The 26058-nt window shown below is 41.4% G+C and overlaps 2 protein-coding genes across 3 annotated transcripts in view; both read right to left on the bottom strand.

Moving 5' to 3' along the window:
* The window catches only part of dtx1 (deltex 1, E3 ubiquitin ligase), a 46469-nt gene extending 30473 nt beyond the window's left edge, over nucleotides 1–15996 (bottom strand). Inside the window, exons 1-2 of one of the 2 annotated variants that reach the window (XM_069699693.1) lie at nucleotides 15503–15996; nucleotides 14417–15045 (exon numbers count right to left, since the gene is read on the bottom strand). In XM_069699693.1, coding sequence (XP_069555794.1) covers nucleotides 14417–14675 — 259 coding nt within the window. In that variant the 5' untranslated portion in view covers nucleotides 14676–15045; nucleotides 15503–15996. The remainder of the gene's footprint in view (nucleotides 1–14416; nucleotides 15046–15502) is intronic. The other variant, XM_069699692.1, reaches the window with a different exon arrangement.
* A 2780-nt stretch (nucleotides 15997–18776) lies between these two features.
* slc20a1a (solute carrier family 20 member 1a) lies at nucleotides 18777–25783 on the bottom strand. The gene is made up of 11 exons (XM_069699694.1): nucleotides 25669–25783; nucleotides 24035–24655; nucleotides 23777–23917; nucleotides 23564–23649; nucleotides 22421–22517; nucleotides 21072–21191; nucleotides 20492–20701; nucleotides 19902–20373; nucleotides 19627–19812; nucleotides 19456–19540; nucleotides 18777–19302 (listed from the first exon to the last, which is right to left on the bottom strand). Exons 2-11 carry the CDS (start codon nucleotides 24381–24383, stop codon nucleotides 19147–19149), a joined length of 1902 nt encoding a protein of 633 aa, XP_069555795.1. The 5' UTR covers nucleotides 24384–24655; nucleotides 25669–25783; the 3' UTR covers nucleotides 18777–19146.
* Between the last annotated feature and the right edge of the window lie 275 nt (nucleotides 25784–26058).

Here is a 26058-nt window from a genome sequence, read left to right as displayed (position 1 = left end):
CAGGGTTTCCAGTCTAAAATCGCATCAAAAACTGAAGCTGTGATCAATAGTCGGTCAGAGTTGGCTACACTAACTCAGCCCCCTGTGCTGTTTTCAGTCTGAATCCCCACTATTCTCTTGTGGAAGAATATCGAGCATCATGGCCGTATCCCTTCCCAACTTCATGATACACACTGGCTAAATACTGGCAATTATATGAGGTAAACGCCTTCCTTGGTTTAAACATGCACACAAGTTTATCTTTTTTGATTCAGTCAGTGTTCATTTTGTTTAACAGTTAAAGCTGCAAGCAACTCAGCGTCAGTGCAGGAACAGAGTGACCGTGAATTATGATCATACAGCCTTCATAATATCCTACATATGAATAGTGAACACAGGATGAATATGCTAATAAATTCTACAGTATGGGGGAAATAAAATAATTGAAGTGCGTTTGATGTTTTCACATAAACCCCCGAGCATGGCTTGGAAAAAAAAAAAAAAGGACTTTCATCTCCCAAAAAGGGCCTTCACAAACAATAAACCCAAGCTGGATATTAAGGATGATAAAGAGACAGAATATTGCAGAGTGGTTAAAAATGCATCACAGACTGAGAGAAAACATCTGTCTCAAACAGATCTGATATGTCAGTATATGAATGTGATAAGAAGTGAACTTTTCATTCAAACTCATGCACCGCCGGGGCTTTAGATGTAAAAACTCTCTCCTTTTCAAAAGCTGTTGTCATACCTGTACATCAAAGTCTCAGAGATCTGTAAGAGCATTATCAGCTCATTAACAAATACCCAGAGATCAGAGACCATAATAATGAGCATGACAGTCTGGCATTAAGCTGGTTTAGCAGCATTATATGTTACAATATCGCAGCATCCCAGCTCCTCTCTCACAAAAATCACACATTAAAGCTCATTTTCTATACTGAGATGACACTTTAGTTTTCCCAGAATGCAGTTCTTTATAATGAGCTACAGTAGTGACTTGGATTCCCTTAAGCATTTTCGTCTCTTTGTTGGCAAATGTGATGGATGAACAAAAGCGAAGGAGCAGCCGCATGGACGGGAGGCAGGAGGGACGGGGGGGGAGGGGGAGGTAGGAGGAGAGGAAACAGAGAGGAGGAAGGAAAAGAAAGAGAAAAGGAGATGGGAAAGGATTGGAAGGAAGGAAGGAAGGAAGGAAGGAGGGAAGGAAGGAAGGAAGGAAGGAAGGAAGGAAGGAAGGAAGGAAGGAAGGAAGGAAGGAAGGAAGGAAGGAAGGAAGGAAGGAAGGAAGGAAGGAAGGAAGGAAGGAAGGAAGGAAGGAAGGAAGGAAGGAAGGAAGGAAGGAAGGAAGGAAGGAAGGAAGGAAGGGGGAACAGCAGGGATTGAGGAAAAGTGGGAGGAGAGAGAAAAGGAAGAATATGGACGGAGAAGATGAGGGGATGATAAAGGGCCAAAGAAAGGGGAGAAAGGAGTAAAGTAGAAGTAGAACTGCTATGTGAGGGAGGGAAGGAGGGTGTAAATGGGAGGCATGTGATGAGTGGAGGTTTTCTGCCAAAGAACAATAAAAAAATAAAAAGAGGATGTCTCACTTCTGCCCAAGCTTAGAAAGTGAACACTGCAGTAAAACCGGCCCAACTAATATAGTTTTGCTGCCAGCAAGACAAAGTGGTGAAGAAAAGTGGCTTAACTCCCACTGCATCGGTCCTCATCCTCAGCCCCTTCGACTCTCCAAATTCTTCGACACCCATGGCTCAGGGAGCCGGCCAGTTACTGTGCACTTGTGCAGAGTTTGCACTTACTGAGGCAACACAAAAAGACAGAGTGGATAAAAAAAAAAGAAGAAATCTTTGAGAAAATGAAGTTACAGTCCTGTCCACCTGCCAGCTCCTGTACTGCTGCAGCAACAGACCCCGAAACAACCTTCTGACGCCGTAGATGTCGTGACCGTCCTCGGCTGAGGAGCTTTTTTTTTTTTTCTTCTTCCTTCGGCCAAGGATGCGCTGTGACTCACTTCGTGTGTGTATAGTAAGTGTGTATTTGTGTATGATTGAACACCAGGAGTGGTACACACTGAAGAGGTGAGAGTGGCTGAACACACGGTGCCTTGCATATGTGTGTTTCAACGCACGATCGCTTCCACTTCACACCACTTCAGCCTCATCACGTCCAGCAGGAACCTCGTTAGCGTGTCAGCGCCGTGCCGTCACATCACCGGGGCAAGGGAGGAGGTGGCACAGCTCCAGGCACGCGGCCCGAGGCACGCAACACACACACACACACGCACGCACGCACACGCGCGCACACACACACGCGCGCGCACGCACACACACGCAGCCTTGGCTTCACATGACATAGCCCAGCACTACCAAAGGGAAGACTGAGGGTTAGAGCAAAACAGGTTTCTTATTAGCAGAAGGGAGTCACATGCACACACAGAGAACCAGATCCTGCCTTTGCCAGTTAAGTGACTGACAGCACTGAAGCAGCTTATACGGTCGATGCGTCTCTCGACAACACTTCCTTCTGAGGTATGAGATTGACTAATTTTCTGGGATTTCTGCCTGCTTACATCTGAGCACAACAGAGGCTTACTATTTATCACAGCCATTTCTTCTCACCCCCGATTGCTGCCAAATGATTACTTCTCATGCCTGGATGCTACCACGCTTTTTCATCCTGACATCAGTCCAATTTGAGCACAGTGCTGCACAACATATTAAAAAAAGAAATGAAAAAAAAAGAAAAATTTCTAAAATTATTTAAGCTTTAATCAGAATAATTTTAACAAAAATAATGTTTGTTAAAAAACACATTTGTGTCTAGGTACTGGGTACATCATTGTGTATGTGTAAAACAAAGTCTTGGTTTTTGCCCATGCTTTATGAAAGTGAAGTGAATTATTTTATAGTAGGTGATTGTGATATATATATTTGCTACATTATGATTACACAATGGCCACTTTAAACAGCTAAACAATCTAATGTAGTTCAATAACAATGCTGCAATGACATTTTTCTTTATGCAAGCTCATAATGTTTATTACCGAGGTCACAATTAAAGGTGGTGTTTTAATGGATTTCATTATAATGAGAAGGGTTACTTATATTTTATCTTCCCTTTTTATTGTATAAGGAATATAAGAGACCCCTCTGAACATAATGCGGTCCAAGGAAACACTCTCACTCAAGGCTAAAACATGGAATTGAATAAATACCTTTGACTGTTAAAATATTTTAAAATATTGTAAAAATAAACTTTGCGAGAAAACAGTTGCATCGGATTGCATCAGATTGTACAGGCATACCCAATAAAGTTAAATTCAATTTAATTCCATTTCACTTATATAGCACCAAACCACAACCAAAGTCCCCGCAAGGCACTCAACATAGTGAGGTCAGTATAAAACAACATTACAGAGAAACCCAGCGATTCAACAATTCCCACGAGTGCCAGTTCATACAATAAAGTGACTGATATGAAGGTATTGATAATATTCTATTTTGATATTAATGTAATCAACATAAATATCATGATGTTGGTGAATGATTCCAAACATACGGCCAAACCCTCGCAGCTCATCTTACATTACCAATCGCATCGCTCCATTCAGCAGGAGAAAGTGACACATGCGTACGATTCCCACACCCTAACATGGCACAGTAGCTCTCTGTGGTGACGTGATATTTCATTTCACGCGTCACACCGCTGTGACAGGCCGTACATCAGTAAAACCATTTCACACGCTCAGCAGAAACCTGATTGATGGCCGCACCACATCAGAGGAGGCTTTGAGGGATAGCTCACACGCTCCTCCATCGGATGACCTCTGCCACACTGTACATGCAACGCTAACTGCTACATGACTGGACCAGGAATTTACGACATTGTGTGGAGTGAGTACACTGCACACAGCACGGTCACACCATAGATCACAATCTGAACAAACGACAGCAGCATAACATCGAATTCTAAAAAGGGGAAGATCAACTCGACCCTTAGCGAGCAGACGTCACCCATTTCTGACTCACTTCCTTGTCCACACAGGTTTTATGGACATTTCCACACCAAAAAAATATATGGAGTGGGTCTTAAAGAATTTCCTAAAATGAGTTATTTTTGGCTGCAATACTGTATTCATTTCTAACAAATGATATTTGATGACCTCGGGAGGCACTAGAGGAGAAAAAAGTGCTCAGAATATTACATTTGACAAATAAAAGGAGTCTGACTCATTGAGATGAACAGCATGCAGTAAATGAGTTTGCTGAGACGGGCTTTTATAACCCACTTCATGGCTGTCGGACGCAGTCAGGTCTTATCAGAGGAAACGTCTGGCTACATTAAAGCAAATTGTCACCGTGCCAGACTACACTGGTCAACTTTGATCAGCTGTAAACTGGACATGGTGCGAGAGGTCAGCAAACCACCCTGCTGGGGATGGACGTTTTATCCAAACACAACTTCACCTTCAAGTGTGTTCTACTTTCCTAAAGAGTTTTTATTATTAGGCCCAGATCTTTTCCCTGCTGAATCACAAGTGTAATCACATTTCTGCTGTGTTCGTACCTCAAAATTAATGAAGAGTCGTTCCACTTTTTCACTATTAATTGCTCATCTTAAAAATTCTTCGTGTACACTTTTCCTAAATTTGACTTGTCTGTTAGGAGTAATAAAAAAAAAAAATGTTCAGGGAAACAAATCATGCCTGTCGAGGCTAAAATGTCAAGGCTGAATAAAATCAGCGTTGTGTCCTCATTGCGAAGTTGCCGTTGGATTGCTGAAATTTTTTGTAGAGCTTAAAGCCTGACCACAAGTGGAACGGACCTCATGCGAGCCTACAGAGGTGACACAGTGGTACACTGACTTTAGACTGTCAAAGCATGTAGAGAAACTCATTTCACAAACACACTTTTCAGTAGTCATCCGTTCTGTTGCGGTGAAGAGGGAGGAAAAGGAAGCTGATGAAAAATGAATGATGTTGTTATGTGAAACTGGGCGTTCAAGGGCGACTACTTCTTGGTGTACGGATGTAATAATGAAAGGTTGTTTGCAGTGTGATATCCGCTCAAGAGGATGACTTCATGCTCGCGAGGCTTTAACACCTGGAAGAAACATACATAATTTATATGGAGCTATAATTAATAAATCATTTAGGATTTTCTGAGAAAGCATAATTACTCCAGAACAGAGGAGGTTCAACTTTGAAATTCAATTTATGTTGCGCTCACAGAGCAGTAGGGTTGGGATTACAGGGCTAAACACTCAGCCAGAGAGAACCACACCAGTGGACGGCAAAGGCTTAGATTGTACTGAGTATATTATACTGGAGTACATCCACAATCATACAATCCACGGCACCTGACATAAAGGGCTGACCACATGGTCTACAAACCGCCAAATTTCCAGCCATATTAGATTTTCTTGTTGAAAAAAAAAAAACGACTAATTTGATATATATCTTAAAGCATGTCCAGAGGGGATATTGTTAAAACTTTTTTTTTTTTTTTTTTCAAAATCCCAGCACATTTTAAAATCCCTTTTTGTTTATTCCATATGGTATTACATTTGACACTTGTCCAAAGCTTCCAATTCTCGGGTGTTGTGTAAAGGCTTCAGGCCACAGCTTCTATTTCCCACCTTTTCAAAAGCTGACAAGCCTTTTCATATTTTGTGACTCTGTAGTTTGTGTCTAATCTGTCTGTCTGCCTGCTGCATCGAATCTGCTACACTGTCTCTCAAATGACAGCAGCTGGGCTATGAGACAGAGCAAAGAGACATGAAAAACTAGTGAGTGACAAGTACAGAATGTGGTGAACCTGAACTGCTTAATAAAGCTTATCTCTGCATCTGACAAAGTGCACCCTTTAATGCACTTAGCTCATCACAGTTATGAATCCTGCTGTGATTTGCACATTTTTGTTTTAAAAACGATCCCTGGAAGCAAACCAAAGAAAAAGTAAGTGAACATTTTGTCATTTATTACTCATGAAGAATTTTTCATCATAAATTAGTGACACATTATTTATCAGTGGTCTTATTTTCTTTTTATAATTTAATGGAAGGGAAAGATGATGGTTTGGACCACCACATCGATCCCACTTGTAGCAGAAATAAATTATTTGCCACTTCTTTATTGTCAGACACACTTCTAATACGTTTAGACTTAAACATCTCGTCTGTCAGATAAAGGAGTTTCGACAGTGTTTTATATAATCTGCTCCAATATAAAAAAAAGAGCACGGATTGAAAACGTCTTTCAATGTTTAAGTTGGCGGGTTCACAGATCAATCTTCCAACCTGAAAGACATTGCTGTATTGACGTTCATTCCCCTTTTTATTGACGAGAGTCTCTGGGGCTAAAACGCATCCATGCAGAGGACAGAACAGAAGAGAGGCAATCGTCATTTAAGTCTGGTAAAAACTGACCTTGAGGCACCAGTGGCATAAATCCTTTGAGAGTTTGCACCCTCTCATTCATAATGAAATGTCTAAAAAAGTGATGGTGTGTGAGCAGCTCCTCTGAGCCGCAAAAGTGGAGGCTGTCTGCCAGGAGCACCTGGCAAATATTCTCCACCTCCCGGGCTACCGCAGGATGCTCCTCACACTGACCAGTCGCAAGACTTGGACTCTCACCAAGAGCCATGATTTAGAAGTACTTACAGGTGACACAAGGGAAAAGAGAAGAGGAGGGCGAGAGGGCCTCACATTCATATTCTGCGCACTGCCTTGACAGCATACAATCAAAATAAGTGATGGGGTTTTTTTGTGGGGGGAGGGGGGATGTGCTCATCCCGTGCTTTGTCGCAGTAATTCCTCCTCTCATTTTCATCAGTTCAAACAACCTGTGACTTCGCTCTATGAATACTAGCCCACACAAAAACTTGAGGACAACCACAACAATAGAAACCCATCCTGGTACAACTGGCACTGGGGCTGCACAATTGATCGTTAAAAAAAATCCTGATCTCGATTCATACCTCGAATTCTGCCACATTTTCATTCGGGACATCAGCTACATCAAAACAAGCGCTACTCTCTACTCAGCCAATGACAATGCAGCATTACACTACGTGATGTAGAGGAGCCAATATCGGCAACAAAATGAGTGAGCTACACTGATGAAAAGACAACGTTCACAAAAATACTGGTTCAAAGCTTCAATAAGAGACTAAAGCTGATTGTTTTCATGTTCAAGTTTTATGTTCATGAAGCTTAAAACAGACCGTTCCCTTTCTGTTGTCCACAGTTGATATGCAGGTATCATGAAGCACCATGCTGAGTTCTGCCTGCCCGCTAAGAATTATATTTCACCTCTTATATTCTACGTCACGCACCATCACATTTTTTTTAGTTCTTCTACATAAGGTAAATGAAAGCAATAAAGATTTATACAAAAAAAAAAGAGAATTGTGATCTCAATTCTCAGCAACAACAAAAAAAAATCCTGATTCTCATTTTATCCAGAATTGTGCAGCCCAAACTGGCAATACAGCCACAGTTAGTACTGAACCATTGACATAAAGGCTGCATCTGATATTCCAAATTTGTAATGGATTTTTTTTGATTAATCAAGTAATTATTTTATCCTTAGAACATCAGAAAACAGTGAAAAAAAATTGTTTTAACTTCCTACAGCTGTCAAAGACATCAAGGACACAATAAACAAAATATAATTTACAAATTTCTACATCTAAAAAGCTTGAATCTGAGAACTTTCACTGTCATTATTAGTTCATAACTAGCAGCTCTCTTTGGCTGAATTTGGGCACAACAAGCTTTGGGCTAAATGTTAACATCGGCATGCTAACATGCTCACAATTACATATGATGGCATGTACAACCTGAATTACCATGTTCACTGTTGTCTGTTAACATTTAAACATTTTATAATTAGCACAAAACAAAGAGTAGAATTAAGTCTGACACGAATGTCATTAGATTACACTTATAGTCCTTCAAGATGACCTTTCCTGTCTCCTTCTAAACTGCCTTAAGGTGTGCTTATTTTAATTATTAATTAATTAATGAAGTTGTGTTGTTCACACCTGAGAGTCTGAAAGCAGCCTGCAAAAACAAAACAAAGGTCAAATAATGATAATTCACAGAACTGCCAAAAGTGCTTCACACACAGTGTTTGAGTAAACTTCTAACTGTGTGTTCAGACTTTGGGAGAATCTTCTCTGTCCATTACAGTAGCTTACACTGGAACAATGACGACTGTCTTACCGCTAAGGTGCTTATGGAAAAGGCCGTCCCATTTCGGCTTTAGCGATTTGTCACGCCTCCACAGTACTAAAGTGGGGTAAGAGTGGGTTTTTTTGTGTGCAAAATGATTGAAAATGCTGAGACCAAAACAAAAAGTCCCACGCTGGGTTTGTTCGTTCGCTGTGGCTGATCGAGGGAGACCTGAGTTCGGCTCGCTGCAATGGCTGGCGTCAGTGCAGCTCTGGTCTCAGTCAAAAGATGTTTTTAGTAAATGTTAGGCAATGCACTCCTGCAGATCAAAGACATCCCATCGGTTACAGCAGGAACTCTCTGTTCCTTTTCAACAGGACAGCCAGCTAACATTTGGTTTGTATACTGAATACTGTGCCATTAAGCTATGATTTTTTTTTCAACACAACACATGGATGAACAGCTCTGTTGACGTGAGTGATGATGACATTTTTATGAATGGAAGCATTTGGGACAGATTGGAAGAATGATTTCTTGCAAACAAAAGCACACAACATTGAAAATACTTTTAAGATGTTGGTTCAACATGCTGTAGTAAGACAAGAGATTAGTCTCTAAACACAACCAGCAGATGTAGAATACTTTATCCAAAAAAAATGCAGTGATGATACTTTATTCCTGCAGCAGCAGACTGACGGGCTGAGGCGGACAACAGCCTCTGATCCAAGTGACCTCCCAGACCGGCCTGATAAGCAAGCAGCGCAGAGAGCAGCTTGAAAGCTGCCTCCTTGATAAAAAAGTAAGATGTCCACTTTAGAAGTTAAAAGTGGTGACTCGCTGGATTAGAAATTGAAAGGAGATGTGGAGAGACGCGTCCGCCACCAACGCCAGAGGCTGCCAGAAGCTGCACAGCCTGCTCGTCACTGCAATGCAATAAGGATGTGGAGCAAGCAGACCAAGGCACCGCGACCCTGGAAACAAGGTCACTTTTAGAAGGAACAACAGTCTGACATACTTTACAATGATGAAACTAAGAATCTTAGAAGTGTACTGCTGAAACTGCTTCTACTTTCTAGGAGGTGAGCATTTACTCCTTTTTTCTGTTTTATACCACTTTAAATGATATATCTTTTGGTTTTAGTTTGTTGGTTGGACACAACAGGAGATTGAAATATCATTAGATATCTAAAATCTAAAGATGGAATAAAAGAAAGGAATGAAAATATCATTAGTTGCATCACTAAATAAGCAAAAGTATATATTTTTGAAAATGAGTTTTGTTGCTGCATGCTTTTTAGTTCTTTTTTTGCTCAAGTAGTTGTACAACTGCAAAACATTGCTTGATTTCCACAATAATGTCAGTATAAATAATTCTGTTTATTGTTATGGCGATGACTTCCTGTCAGAGCATATAAATGACTTTTAACTACATTGTGGCAGACATCTGTTTCTGCTTATTAGAGTCTGGAAACAAAATATGGGGTCAGATAATTGACAAAAGAACATGGACGGATTAATTCATAATTAAAATAAGCACACCTTAAGGCATGGATGGGAGACTTCACAGCAACAACACTGCAGCCGTGTGAGAGAAGGAGCAGGAGAATGTGCACAGCTGAGGGTCTTTCCAGTGTTATTATCCCTCCCTCCACCCTGACTGTCACTTTCCATCAGGAAAATGCTCCACCTCTCCCTCTGCCCCCTCCCCCTCCCCACAGTGTCGCTCCAATCCCTTTCCTGCCGACATCCAAGTGGAACTCAGCCAGCTGGTTGGGGCTATTATGGACCCCTGAGTACAGTGACACCTCAGTGCCGCCTGAGCCATGAGCACCGTTTTCATTCTGCGAAAGACCCTCTCTGAATAATTACACAAATTACCAAAAGCTTTAAGAGTAATATAATTCACCTATTTTTGTCATGTCTGTTTATCTTTAGTGCACGTAACTGAGGACGTGGTCGGGATGGAGCGATATCCTTGCCGAGTATCTGCAGGGCTTCGGTTCAGAATAAACAGTTCTTGTTTGGATCTAAAATGTGTATAATCAAACTCAAGCCCTATGATATCAAAACCAAAAACACACACGCAAATATAGACATATTCAAAAATAAAAGCAAACATACTACTGTTGCACCTGATTGTGCCCACTTCTGTCTCATTTCTATTTCTACTTCACATTTCTATACTAAGTCTACAGTTATGAGTCTTTGGGTTCCTCTTCGGTCATTTAGCTTTCTTCTGATGCAAGTGGGATTTCACAGTCAGAGCTGATGCATACAGCACCTGACCTCTAGCACGTACATAGCAGAAATCCTTTTTACAGCTTCCTCCCACAAACCACCAAAACAGTTCCCACATGCACTTACTACATACTAAACTACATAAAGGAAAAAAAGAAAAAAAGAAGCAAATACACCACCCTCTGCAGTATTGCACATGCTCAGCAAGTTTACGGGTAGCAACCAAACCACTACCACAGCTCCTGTTCTTTGTCAGCTCAACACTGTGTGTGGGGTTTTTCACAGTAATTAGTCAGAGAAATAGGAAATAGGCCAGAGGAGAGGAGGTTCTCACGCCTGTGGAACCAAAACAAACAAAGCCCCGCTCTGGCAACACAGCAGCCAACAGCTGCTGATAGGGGTTATCTCTGTAGTCACACATGGGCCATCTCACAACAGTGAGGACAGAGTAACTGTAACTGTCCTCACAAGTCCACAAACACATGTGGCGCAGATGCAAAAAACAACTTCACACGGCTTTGATTTTTTTGATTAAAATTATAATTCTTTTCACTGTGTGTGTGAGGAAATATGAAGTGTAATGACAGTATTGGGCCCATCATATCAAACATTACAACTGATTCTCACTAGTGAGATAACCGCCTGTGTCGCTGTGAGAACTGAAATGATTAGGAACAGTTTTTAGTGCTGGCCCGCACAGAAATGGCACCAATCCAATTTACAAATACTGCCATTTTAAGTTAATTAGTTAACATTGGTAAGACATGGTTGCAGATGCTGTGTTGTGCCACAACAATGTAGAAGAATGGCGACGAGCTGCTCACTGATTTGTGCCATCTCTCCTTCATAAGGGAAAACACAGAGGATGTAAGTGCATAAAAGGCAGTAATACCTGCAGTGTGAAATCCATTAGACAGGCCACAAATGTTGGTGTATGATGGAAATGGCAGATAAGCCCATGTGTTTTGCTATGTGAGTGGGTGTAGTGAAAGGGGATCAGTCCACAGCAGTGTTTAGAGGTTCTAATGCCCCTCTGGGGAGGAGAACGGATCGATGCCTCTTGGCTGCGAGCCAATCCTCTCCTTGCCTTTAGCCAGATATCCATCCACACTATATGTGCATAAGCGTCTCTCTGAGCCTCGTCTCATACTGTACACACAAAGCACAGGGGTTCAGGATTTCACTACAGACTGGTGTTCTTCACCAACAGCTGTACTGAGGTGAAATCCATACCCTGTGTTTTTAAATGCCAATTAAATACAGATGTGTTTAGGCCGCTCGTGTAGTCGTCATGATGGCCTGATTAGAGGGGAGCCATGGAGATAAACTGTAGCTACTGTCTCATTAGCCGGACTAAGTCAGCCTGGTTACCACCCACAGGAGATCCTCCCAAACCCACAGGAGAGCAGGGTGGCCCTACAGGGCCTGCAGGGACGGGACACAAACACCACAGCTGGCAGAAGGTGCCGTCACACAGACGTCAGCTCACTCATACACATGTACAGACACAAGGACGTATACACACACATACGTTGTGGGCATCAAGCACACTCAACTCGCTTTTCAGCTCTTGCCAAAAAAAACAGCCTCAGAGGAGGAGATCACTGGCTCTGCGACAAAATGGGGTTTCCCCACAGGGACACTCCACAAGCCTGCAACGGCGCAAGTGGCTGCGGGTGACCTGCTGAGCTACAAATATAGCAAACATCTGATGTAAAACAGATGCGTCGCAATCTACATTAAATCAAGCTTGCTGAGGCCCTTTGTGCAAGCGGTGGTGCAACAACATCACAACAGCCTGGAAGCAAGGCCTCATGGGAGCCTGGATCGATGGCGATGGCCTGGCAGAGGTTTTAGGGGCAGGAACAGAGAGCGCAGAGAGGACGAGCAAATAGGAGGGAAAGGAGGCGGCGGGCATCCGAGCCGCTGTCGGTCAGGCCCCGCCATGACAGGTTTATCCCAGTCGAGGGAGAAGGTAACACACCGAACGGCACAATGAGGAGCGATAAACGTCAGGCCCGGCTCCTACGCTGTGGTAATGACTGACAAACGGCGCAGTGGCTCATCTCCCGGCCGGTCAAGCCCAGACACATGTGCTGCTCTGCGTTATGTTCTATCAGAGAGGAAAACATCAACAAGAAGAGCAGAAACACAGCCAGGCAGCTTCTTCTGCCACCTCACACTCATTCACAAGTACTGTTCTGCATGTCAAAAATTAGAGAAGAACATTTTCTCAATAAAGAATAGAATAATACATTAGGTGCTATATTAAATGTTATATATAACAAAAAAGAAAGTGGTCATTCAACATAGTATATATGTTTGAGGCTTTTAAATATATATATTTTTTTACTGCTCAAGTACCCAGCCTCCAACACTGCCACATTTCACAGAATTTATAGCCTGTGCTAGTTTGCAACACCACCCATCTGAAAACCACACAGAGTAACGAGACAGCACGTACACAGGTACTGCTTAATACGGTCGTGGGTATTTTTGCAGATTTAAACCATTTAGAGAAACATGTCATTACATTTGAACATTATTTTGCCGTAGTCAGCAGGTTTTTATCCTGACTGATACTTCAAAGAAATGTTTGAATTTGAGCTGTTCAGTCAGTATACTGAAGAACACTGCGAGATCAATCCACAAATATGTATTCACGCAAATGTAAATGAATGAAAGGTGACATCGTGCAGAGCCATGCACAGTGAGGTCACCTTGTACCTGTATATCGCCCTGATGTTACGTAACGCCTTCAAATACAGTCAGAGGCCTGCCTCGAACTTACAAGTGCGAAGAGTTTTCGTCTTCATGCTTTACCTCATCAATGACACGTTGTTTTATTGCAGACATGACCTGAAGCACCGAACAAAGAAGTCACAGTAAATTGCTCGCTTACACAGTGGTGTGTAGCTGCATCGTGAAGAACAACTCATGACAGCTGAGATTTCTTCACGGCTGGTCTAAACAGATGTCTACAACCTCCCCCATAACAAACACTAGGACAGCAGGAAGGTGAATCCACACACAGAGAGACAAACAAACAGTGAGTTGAGCCTTGGTGGAGTATAACGGAAACATCTGGTCATATTTAAAAAGGTAGCAGCAATCAGAGAGAATCACAGTGAACCAAACAAAGCTGAGCGGAGTGGATTTTCTATAAATCGACATGTAGTAGCAGGAAAGGCGATTCAAGAGCATTTGCTGTGAGCATGTTATGGCCCGAGGTGATCAATCCCTCAATCAAGATAAGGTTGGTTTCATGCTATCTCACAGATTGCCCACATTAAACATAAAACTGAAGAAAACCTTTCTGACTTACCACTCAGTAGTTCACACATGGTGGGATATTGATTCAGTGACTAATATATAATAAATTTGTACAAATACTGTTTATTCGTTTCATTGTGTGAAAAGTTAAACTGAGTCAATGTAGCAGAAACTACTCTTATACAGAAACTGTGTGCAGTCACCAAATCACAGTCCACAGTTGTGATACCACTCTCACACACTGAATAAATACAGTGAGATGAGAAGAGTGAGAAGTGTTGTACTGAGCTACAGCACTCATTTGCCTGATGGATGCGCAGCCCCGCGAATACGGTGACCTTTGGCAAGGTCGTGGCATTCCTGCAGCTGCATAAAGACACTCTTCGGTGAATAAGGGACTGCTGCACTTTTGTCATCTGGGTGCTTGGTGCTCTGTCTGTTGCAGCTCGACCTGTGGCTCATGTAGTCCCAAAGCAGATGGGGCATTAAGGACTCATTTATTTCCTTGAAAGCTACATAGGATTTGTGTAGCAACCACATCAATGCTGGCTCTGTTGTAACCATTTCCACTGAGATAATATGACATCATCTGTAATTTGGGCAGCCAAACATGATTAATGTATTTTTTTTGTATTTCAGACATAAGAACTACTGGGTGAACTGATGTGTTTACATCAAGGTTATCTGCACTTTCCTTGACGTCAGTATCTGTGACATGTGTAAACAAAAAGAAAACTTCCACGTCTCTTACCCGTGTCTTGGCGAAATTGATTCATGGACTGCAGGTCAATGATGTAAGGGGAGAGCTGGGCATCCACCTGCCCGAGAACCACACTTCCTCTGGCATCCCCCTTCAGCACATTCTCGATGTGGTGGCAAACCGCCGCACTATAGGGCCTCCAGCGCCCGTGTTCGTTCAGCCACTCCCAGACCACCACCCTGGCCAGGTTCTGAGGCGGGTACCCCAGCCCGTTTATGGGCACCAGCAACCCTGATCCCGGACGAGCCATCTTCTTTGTGGTGTCTGCGCTTCAACTGCTGGTTACGTCCCGTGCAAGAACACCACTGCCAAACTGTCAGTCAACTGACACACCGGAACATTTTCATCAGCACCAAACAGAAAAAGCTTGAATCAGCGATTAGTATGAGAGTCCTCAGTTATCTCATGCTGCTTTCAGGCAAACAGCTCCACTGGAGTCATCGTCTACAGGTACTTTCTGACTGCTGCCACTTTGATCAGCCAAAAAGCAGCCTGTCCTCTTGTGTCTTGTCGCGTTTGAAGTGGCAGATGTTGATGATGGGGAGATTTGCAGCTGTAGGAGTCTCAGTGCTCCACTGCCAACCACAGCAGATCTGCAGCAGGTAGACAGGAGACTCTCTCTAAACAAAAGACAAGGAACAGATGCACACTAGTAAACAAATGCTGTGATTTATCCCTTGAGTTATATCTCAACAGTCTCAGAGGGGGCAACACAAACCTAGCCTGTTCTCTGGTACAGCTCCATTAGTGGCCTGTATCTCCTGGCAATTCTGTTTACTCAAAATGTAGTGACAAAAACGGAGTCTGTGGGCTCTATCAGCAGCAAAATAATTGCCATCAGATGTGTGTAAAAGGGACAGATCAGTGTGCATCAACAGCCAGATGCTACTATCATCACAGCAGACAAAATATCACTCATTTTTAACACAGAAAGCTGTTAAGATGCAGCGAATGGCACACAAGCGACACTGTTTCTGTTGCTTCTATGAAGTGTCAGTAGTATTCAGTGTTAAGGCTCATATTGAATGATTTTCGTGGCATGCACAACACGCTTGTATTGATTGTGGCGACACAGACCTGTAGGCTGCAGTTGTGGTGCCACACATCTGTCAGGTAGAGGCTGCATTTCTCAGGCTCCGGAAGAAAATCAGATTGGCAAAGGAGAAAAAAAAAACCGAGGTGCGAATCTCGAAACGCACCTGCATTTTCACATTTGTGATCTGTACGTTTCCTAATCCTGAAAAATGAAATCCTCCTCCAAAACCCACCTCCTGCAGCTGCGGCAGTCCAATGTTATCATACACCAAAAAAAAAAAAAAAAAAAAAAAAAAAAAAGTCGTTTTATTCCCGTGGATCTGCTACAGACTATACACCAGTTTGTTGGTCCGCTGTGTTAAGTGAATGCATGCCCCAGTTGCGCGGTTTTCAGTGTGTGAGGTGCAGAGCGACGCCGCTCCGCTGTGGTCGCGCATTTCTCTCTGTAACGCCAAACATCATGCATTCACGCAGGAAACACGCAATCCCCGCTGCCCGCAAATAAATGTCCAGGCACACCTGTATGGACATTCGTTAAAAAAAAAATCATCCACAGTGTCAATTTCAAAAAAATAAAAAAAATAAAAAAATAAAAAAAATTACAACTTCCGGTATCTGGTTTCAAAATAAAACCCCTGTTTGATATGATTACCCTGAGAAGAGACTGAAGCAGAAAACCTACGAGAGGAAACACTCTTCCAAAGCAATATATTCAGGCATTTTGACTAACACCACTGTATGCTATCTCATTTTCACAAAACATCAAGAGTTCTGCCACTGAACCTGTGAGAGTAGTTATCAGTGCACACACGGTTGCACAGAGAGAGAGAAAAAAATACTGTAAATCAGCAAGATAACACTTGCATAAGATCCTGCAGGGCTCCGGCTGTTGGGGACCAGATTGGAGGCAGGAAAGAGAAAATACTGATATGTACTTGCGGTGCTTTAAAGGCAAGCATGCCACAGATATTTTCAGACAGGCGCTATAGTCAGTTTGTATGTCTCGTCAATGCGTTTAAAACCTTTCAACAAATCCATCATATGAGTTCTAGAAGAGGATCTAGATACCTAATCTAAATGTTTGTCTATATTAGTGTCAGATGATGCTATGTGGGTCAGTGATGTATCTCTTTCCATGCTGGAAACTGAATCTGGCAAGAGGAGGATATTATTATCCATAATAGTATCTATGATATCTGCTGGTCTTAAGCACTTCTTGACTTGCAGCAGTATTCACTGCAGCATGCCATCAATGCCAAACGAAATCATGCTTCATTGAAATTGTACTTTTTCTCTTACCTGATGATTTTAAAGTATGCTGAGAGAGAAAATGTTTCAATCCAAATTTTAAATATGGTTTCATGGATGATCGACGTAGATATTGTTGCCCAGGGTAACACATTTTCTGGAAACGTCCCATGTTTAATTCTTGTCAGGGTCTTTCTGTTTAAGATTTTTCTATGTGAGCAAGTTCATGCTAAATGAGACAACACTATCATCTGCTGCCAAAATCATGCATCTGCACTGGGGAGAAAAAAAATTCAGTCACTTTTCAGAACTCCTGAGATATTAGCTTGGATGTTAGCTTCCTGGCCTTATATAACAAGTGTTGCCCCACCAGTTACTTCCTTCCAAAAATGCCATCGGACTCTGACACAAAGGTTTTTCTTGCAGTTACAATAGCTTCTCTTCAAGGATCTTGAAAAACACATGCAGGTTTCAATGGAATTAATCATTTGTGACATCATAGCTACATTAATAACTGAAAAAAATATTAATTTGTGAGATCTGAAAGTTTCACCCTTCTTACTGTAAGAAAAATGGAGTATTTCATTTAACGTAATGTAATGAAATGAATCCGTGCTAAAAACACTATTAATGATGTTGTCGTATCTGTCAGTAAATGTAAACGTGTCTGTAAAAATTCCTGTTCAGATTTACACACCAGAGCATCCCAGTGCAGTCTGACTGATCGGAGGCATGTGGAGGAGGAGTAAAGGATAGTACAACAAGTGTGAAGAACAAAAGCGTTTTTAAATAATACCGTTCTGTGTTCAAACCCAGGCTATGCTTCTAATTTGGATGGAACCAGCAGGCTTATTTTGACAGATGGTGAATCAAAGAAAGTTGGAGAGAAAAATACTCATTAAGTGGTGAATGTAGGAGAGACTACAATGAGGAAGATTCATACACTTCAAACTAACCACGGTGTCAGTTATTTGGAGAACACCACCATCATGTGGCTGGTTGGTGTCAGTGAAACTCTGCAGGAAAGGCATCTTTGTAAAATCAGCTTATTGTTCAAGCTACTGTGAAATCCAGTTTTCCACAGCTACTGGTTATTTCACAGTGGAGGGACATTCACAAAGGATATATCCTCAAGGGCTCCCACCCACTTAAAATATCCCAAACTAATTGGTAATAATGGGTAAATTCAGAGGTGGAAGACATATTCAGACCATTTTCTTAAATTAAAGCACCATTACATAATGTTAAAAAAAATACTGTAATACAAGTTAAAGTCCTGCATGAAACATCCTACTTAAGTAAAAGTACAGACAAATCTGCAGCAAAATGTAGCCTAGTTAAAGTGTTAAACTAAAAAGACTGGTTTTGTCCCTCTGGCTGGTACATAAATATAAGCAAAATGTTTATGGCAGTATAAACTGTCTCTGCCAAAAACAATAATGTGGTCACCTATAATAATAATAATAATAATAATTTGCAATGTGTTTCAATATAGTTCATTTTTTGGCTTTCATGTAGTTATTTTTATTGTCCTATATTTTCTGGTGGAGCAGAAAAATAATAATAATTCGAGCACTAGTTTGAGGAGTTGAAGTAAAGGAGAGATGAAAAGAAGAGGCAAGATGAAAAGAGAAGGCGTCACAGTATGAAATGTGAACCCTTTCATCCATCTATCACAGTCTTGACACAGAGACAAACAAAACATTCATGTTCATATTTACAGCTGCAAGCAATTTAGAGTAACCAATTAACCTCACCTGCACTCCTTTGAACTGTGAGAGGAAACCGAAGCACCTGCGGGAAAACCACACCTACTCCAAAGAGAACACGCAAAGTTCTCACACAGCATGCCACGTTCAACTTTAAGATGTGTTAACATTTAATTATAACGCTCAGTGTTAACATAACACTTTGAGTGTGGTGGCTTGGTTACCTAACCTAAACAAAGTAACCATACTCCATTGTATTTGCTTCCAAACCGTACCGATCCGTTATTAGTTACCAATATTTTGTGCCCAAAAATGAATTCATTGTGTGTTTAATGAAGAGTAAAATACATGGAAATCCCTTCAAATTAAGCAACTTCATATTTTATTGTATCCAAATATGCAAACATAGAATGTGACTGCTGCACATTATTTTTCTATCAAAACTGAATGATTTCCTTTTTTTTTTTTTAATACATATTGCTTTTATACAAATATACAGAATGATACACAATATCACATATTTGAGCAGTGTTATTAGATCTTACATAACTCATGGGCTCATCTCTGTGAGAAAAAACAATTGAAAATACACAAAATTATATAATATACAGTAAATCATTTACAGAGAACAAATGGAACATGTTTATTAGCACAGTTTTATCAAAGTCAAACAAAAACTGTTAGCAGCGGTCCATATGTTCAACTTAGTGTAGCTGGACAGTGGGACGCTCACAGGATGACATAAATGAAGAGAGCCATGATGGCAGCACTGATCAGCCCGGAGATAGGAACTGTAACAAACCAGGCGATAAAAATATTCCTGAACAAATGCCAGTCAACTGATTTCCTGGAGCGCAGCCATCCCACAGCTACCACAGATCCCACCTGTGTTCACAAAATAGAAGAGGCACTCGGCAAATGTACCCACAGGCTCAAGAATATATAGTACCTGCATTACATGTGCTCAAAACTGAACCTACTTTTCATTAACACATGCATCCATTTGCAGTAAAGTTTAAGACATTTTAGTTTCATTACCTTGCAGTGAGTTGTGCTGACAGGAAGACCAATGTTGGATGCCACAACAACTGTGATTGCTGAAGCTAGCTCGATGCTGAACCCACTAAAGTAGAAGAAAATGTTAGTACACTTAAAACTAGTACACAGATCAGAATTTTGGCTGTTATAAGACGTAGATATGTGACATACCTAGAGGGTGTAATGGGGGTAAGGTCTTTGCCCATGGTCTGGATCACCCTCCGACCCCATACCCAGAGTCCAGCGCAGATGCCAACACCACCATACAGAAGCAGCCAGATGGGTGTGGGTGTGTTGGATACCACAGAGCCACTCTCATACAGAAGCCAGAGAGCCACAAGCGGGCCGATCGCATTGCTAGTGTTAAAAATTGCTTATGTTAATCATCTGAGTAAACACACATACATAAATTCCTCGAAAGTAAACCCCCCCCCCCCCTTGCCTACCTGACATCGTTCCCTCCGTGAGCAAAGGAGCCAAAGCACGCCGTGAGGATCTGCAGGAACTGGAAGAGCAAGGAAACAGCCGGCTGGTCGACCTCCAGCTCATCCTCCTCCAGAGTGAGGTCCCTGGCATTTTCTTCAGTCACAGTCCCGTCCTGGACCGCACTCCCGCTGGTCACTGCCGAGTTGTAGCTGCTGTAACTGTCCACCCTCGATCTTCTCCGCAGCTCACCATCCACTTCTTTGTATTTAGCTTCCCCCTGAATTCCATAAATAGCCATGGTGTAGGAGGTGTAGCTGTTGTTCCTCCGCATGGGCCGCTCTTCTGTGTCACTGTCACCGATGCAGTCACCCACCTTGGCCATGTGGAGCTTGTGTAGCAGGTCTTTGTAAAGGCCAGAGTCTTTGTGGATTGTGTGTGATCGTCCACTATGAGGATCAGTAATCATCATGGGGCCAACGTGGCCATTCAGACCTATGACAACAAGTTTAGTTCTTGGTAAACTTAGTCAGAGTTACTGGTACTATATGCCCATGAATGTAACCACTGAGGTCAAATATTTTGACATTTATAGTTAGAAGGAGCGTCTCACCATTGGTGATATCCAGGTCTTTGGTCTCTATGTCATTGTTGTCCAAATCAGCCTCTTCTGAGCCTCCGAGTTTGAAAGCTACCTTCTGACTGTCTGCTGGAGGGGTCTCAGGTTGCGGATCAGGAGGCGTTGACGGCTGCTCTGGCAGCGCAGGTTTGCTGGAGTTCTTCTCCATCAGTGGAGTTCCACGGGGAGCAGCAGCTGCTTCTCCTGCAGTACATTAAATAAGGGACAGTTGTGAAAGGAGCACGCAGAAAACTCTGTTTGCGAGTAATCTCTGCTTTATTCAGCATTTACATCACTTTAATGTTGCAGCTGTTAATGGTGGGGCTATTTTTTTTTTTAATGATTTTATATTCTCCAGTGTAGTCTGTCAATTTACCCTAAATCTTTTCTTGTCATATAGTAACATATTTTTTTATCTATTTGGAAAAGTACATAATATAAAATGGAAATACTGAAGGAGCCTTAAAATTGTGCTGAAGGACAACACTGGAGTACATGTACTTAGCATGCATGAAGTTGGTTCTTATTCCAAATGCATTCTTACTGGAAGTCTGACATGGTCAGATTTACTTACGTTTGATTTTCTTCCTGAGGCGTGGACAGACAACAAACCAGACGACCAAAGCTGTGATGATGGCACAGCCCAGAGAAATGCATAGCGTACCCCACCATGGCACTCTGTCAAAGCCCAGCACTGTGTACACAAGATAGGGACATGAGAAACAACCGTGTCTTTAATTAATTCACAACTCACTCAGCAGTGAGAGAAAAACAGTTTTTTGCTTGTACATACCTGCATACTTCGGCCTACTTTAGAAACATTGCATTGTGTTAGGAGCGCGACCCTTATTTTACATGATCCAAAAAAGAAGTGATCAAAGTGAAAACACCCCATTCCAGTCTAATCCAACTTCTAATTGCAAGTTGTGGTCAAGTGATTTGTTACAATTTTTTTTTTTAAACGTCTCAACGGCTGCTTCCAACATTTCAATATGTTCTTATAGATAAGAGTGTCAGTGAGTGTACAAACTCCTCTAATCAGATAGTGAGAAAGAGACAAATACTACACACAGTTAGGGATGCTTTCAGTAATTTCACTTTTCTTTTAATGTTGACGCTGAATAGCTCAACTGCTGTTGCTGTTTGTCTGGAGTTAGGTTATATGTGGGTTAGTATGGCAACATTAAATCACCCCTGAATAACACAACTTATCTTTTCTTTGTAGAAAACAACAACTTAAGAACAACTAAGAGGCCACACGGTAAAAACTGTATGGGTGTACCCCATCTTCAACATGCAAAGCCAAACTGGCCTCTAAAATTGTTAACTGCGTAATGTGTGTTGGCAGAAAATTAGTTTTAGTAGAAAATAACACAAAATGATGTTTTTCTGTAACTTTGTGTCAGAAAATAAAATGTTGGGAGGGGAACATGCATGCAGTATCAGTGTGAGAAGTGCACTCTAATGTGTTATGCTGTAATTTGGCATAGCTGGAGTTATGGTGTGTTAAATTCCTTGACCCCCGCACACCGGCCTGCAGCCTTCAGTGAAGGGCCCAGGCCAGTTGACTTCTTGATAAATTCAATCCTGCAAACAAAACAAAAAGGAATGGACATTTTCCATTTAATAATTGTATATCCTTTTTTAGATTCTTATTCAGTTAGATTTATTGTAGTCATGTTGGGTTTTCTTGGTTTAATTGTACTTTTACTATCAAACCTTCTAGTTTTTGATATAGACAGTTTTCCAGGTACTTCTTTATGAAATGGTCTCCTCAATCCTGTCATCAACTCTCCTCTGTGCATCCTATGACATGTAGTCACCTCATCTTGCTCCAGGGATTTCAACAGCTTCTGTGGTAGTGCAGTGCAGTCAGTGACATTCGACAGAAGCACGGGTGTGGTGTGTGGACGTGATACTCACGTGGTGCTCCTGCAAACATGATGGAGAAGATGTTGATGCCCATAGTGATGGCATAGAAGATAGGAAGGGCCCTCAGGCCATTGGGTACAGGGTCCGCCTGTGGAAATAGGCTTGTCGGGGTCATATATACAAATTTCTTAGGAGGTCCATTCTTGGATTTCACACAAACTACACTTTAAAGAAAGAAAAATGTCCCATAACCATTCGGCTATCGGTTTGCCCCTCAAAAACTACACTTATATATTTTCTTAACGAGACAGATATTGATTAATTTATACACCTTTGAAGTAGGTACTGTGGATATGCAATAGACAAGCTGTTTTCCCGTTTCTTAATGCCAGCCTAAATTAGCAAGATTCTGCTGCTAATTTGATGCTCAGATTGCAGACATGGGAGTGGTGTCATTCTTTTAATCTTACTCTCACCATATGGCAAATAAGTGTGTTTCCCAAAATTTTAAATGAGTCCTTTAAGTATAATTTTGAGGTACTTATAGGTGCATATATTGTATTACTTTAATTATTTAGTTTAATTTAATTTAATTATTTAATTATTTTAAATTTAATTATTTAATTCAAATGTGGAGTTACACATTTATTTACAGAATACGATTTTAAATAAAAAACACAAAGTATTATAAAAGCTTATAATATATAATTTCATATTAAAAATGACAGAGTGGTTCACAGTTGCCCTTCTACTCCTCATAAGAAAAAAACAGTCTAATTGAGGCCTCTTGTGACCTTTCAATGGCCTATTTATAATTCCAACCAAGAAGAGGAAGAAGAAACTTGTCAGGTGGTTGTTAAAAGACTAAAGAGGTCTTTCACAAAAAAAGCTATGATTTCTCCTTTACTTGACCATTAAACATCTCGCAACCTTTCAGATTTATCTTGTGACCCTTTTGTGGGACCAGATCCCTTGGATGGGAACTCCTGGACTACAGCAGTGATCATTAGTTCTATTTAATCCAAGTACTTAAAAATGTATGGCTGAAAATACCTCTGTACTTTTACTTAGTATCATTTTGAAATAAGTAGCTTCATATATTTCTATACTGTGATTATGGATCTGAAAATGTCTTCCATCGTTGGTGATTTCAAAATACTTATCAACGATGCTCTCTGGGAAGAAAGGGCTTACCTTGTTCAGAATGAATTTGCGGACAGAGTAGAAGAGAATTCCTGACATAATGCCGGACAGCATAGGTGACAGGAACCAGGATGCCACTTTAGATCGACATTTAAAAGAAATTAACTAATTAAATGATTTAATTAAATGAGCTTTTACATACAATTGTATTTCAGATTTATCAGATATTTTTATTTGGAATGTAGGCAAAATACATGATTTTACCAATGCGCAGCAGTTCCATCCATTTGACCCCTTGGTGACCTCTGGCTACCATGGAGAAGCCAATTGTGGCTCCAACAATACAGTGGGTTCCAGAAATGGGGAGTTTCAGGAATGATGCAGCCAGCTGCCACACAGCAGAACCTGCAGTGCAAAAACAAGAGCAAGGCTTGTGCTCACAACCTGAAAATTCACCCGCCAAATATCTCCCTAAGTTGCACCATTCAAGGTCATCAAGAAGTAATTTCTGAGAATGCTTACCAAACATTGCACTTATGGATCCTGCCATCAGGACATGTTCAGAGCCGTTGTACATCTGGACGTCAATGATGCCCTTTCGGATGGTCTCGCTGACTTTGGCCCCAAGCAACACCGAGCCCACCGTCTCAAAGACAGTGGCCAGGATGCAGGCCTGTCGCAGAGTGACCACCCCGGAGCCCACTGCTGTGCCGAAGGAGTTGGCCACATCATTGGCCCCCACAGAGAAAGCCAGGATGAAGGCAATGATGAAGCCTACCACCAACAGCCACAAGTAGCCTGACATGTCAGACTGAGAGGCCAAAGCCACGGTGGTGGCAGTGGCCACAGCTGCTAGTGTAGATGTATCCATCACTACTAGCAATTAAACTTAATTAAAAGAATAACAGTTAAACTGAGGCAATTTGTTGTGGTTTGATGGTAACTTATGAGGTAATATGTGTTTTATAAATAGATTTCTTTCACAAAAATAAAAAAACAAGAACTTTTAGCTCAGTTCCAAAAGTATGAATGGAAAGAAATGAAAATGTATTGCTAGCTGTGTATGCTGGGTTTGTCCGTAGGCTTCATTGTAAGATGGCAGGTTACAGAGATGGGAGAGACATCCATTTTGACAGCGAGCCTCTGCAAAAACACAGACATACACGAGTTAGTGGTGAATACTCCTTATTTACTTTGACCTCCGTTACATATTAACAAGTCCAGACTGCCTCTCATAACCAAACAGCATGCGTGATTTACTGAGCTATGGCAGAGGGAAGTGTTTCATATCAGTATTAGAAAAACACACTTTCTCACACTGGTGTGAGACACATGTAAGTTTGACATGAAATTGGTAAAACATAATATTACTATTAAGTGTAAGTGTGTGAGCAGGAGACTATAGAGAGCTGAGTTCATTGTGGTCCATCTGAACTCATGAATGGACTATAGTGTACTTGGTTTGATTTTTATGATAAAAACAGGAAACAACCTCTGATTACTTGAAATAATGATGTAGGCCTAATATACAGGCAGTATATTGACACATAAGTGTGTCATCTGATTTAAAATAGCCTATAGAGGTGTACTTGAAGGGTTAATCATGTTAAAAAAAAAAAAAAAAAAACATTTACTTTACAGTGTTGTGATCCTAATTTTTAGGGACTGGTGTTGAAAATGGGCTGAAGTAAAGCTTTACTTTTAGTGACTTCACTTCCCTTTAAAGTGTGTTAAATCACTTGGGAGTGTTTTTTAAAAAGGATTTAGGATTATGCTGAAATAAAAGCCAATTACATAATGAAATCTAACTGTTAATTATTTTTACTTGAGACGTTGTTATGGGCCATTTTTCTTTCGCATTCAACAGGTGCACGGGAAGTGTTACATAATTGCACTGGCCTCTAAAATTCCGGTTGCATGACAGAAAAATGACAAATTAATCCACTTAAAACTTCAAAACGAGACTTCGGGGCTGCGAATAATTGGCCTATTCAGGTCTGTCGGCAGTCAGTCATTTTGAACAGACCTCACCATCAGTATGGAAAATAGCGGTATGTTAATCTGCTTAGTTGCTCTTGCATAATTCAAATGGAGCGTCAACACAGAGGACAACAAAATCAAACACGAGAGAAGAGAGTTGAATAAGTGAAACTTACATGAGAGACCAAAGTTTTCCACTGCGTGTTATTTGTTGTCCTCTGTGCGTCCTGCTGGCAGGTGTGAGCAGCCTAAACTGGCTTTATATGCAAATTGGGAGGATGTAGGCAGTCCGGCCGCCCGCAGCGTTCAGAGACTCCTGTTGGAGGTCGCTTTATATAGTGAGCTGAGGGAGAACACGCCTTTCCAGTCATGAGATGCCACCGGCACATGAAGCTAATGTTTAGCTTGTTTGTTGACAGGGGAAGAAAATAATTACAGTTGTCTGCTGATTATGTTGCTTTATACCTCAACCCCAAATTATATTTTTCCCCAACCGCCGCGAAGAAACAGAATTTTGTTTTGCCTAAATATATCTTCTTGTAATGTCGAAAGAAAAATAAGGAAAA

The sequence above is a fragment of the Brachyistius frenatus genome, unplaced genomic scaffold (assembly GCF_029030835.1).
Source record: "Brachyistius frenatus isolate BFR_SWC_R1_liver_20210118 unplaced genomic scaffold, ASM2903083v1 Contig_31, whole genome shotgun sequence".
In the NCBI taxonomy this organism is placed as follows: Eukaryota; Metazoa; Chordata; class Actinopteri; family Embiotocidae; genus Brachyistius; species Brachyistius frenatus.
The sequence above is the reverse complement of the archived record's forward strand: the minus strand, read 5'-3'. Positions and strand labels throughout refer to the sequence as shown.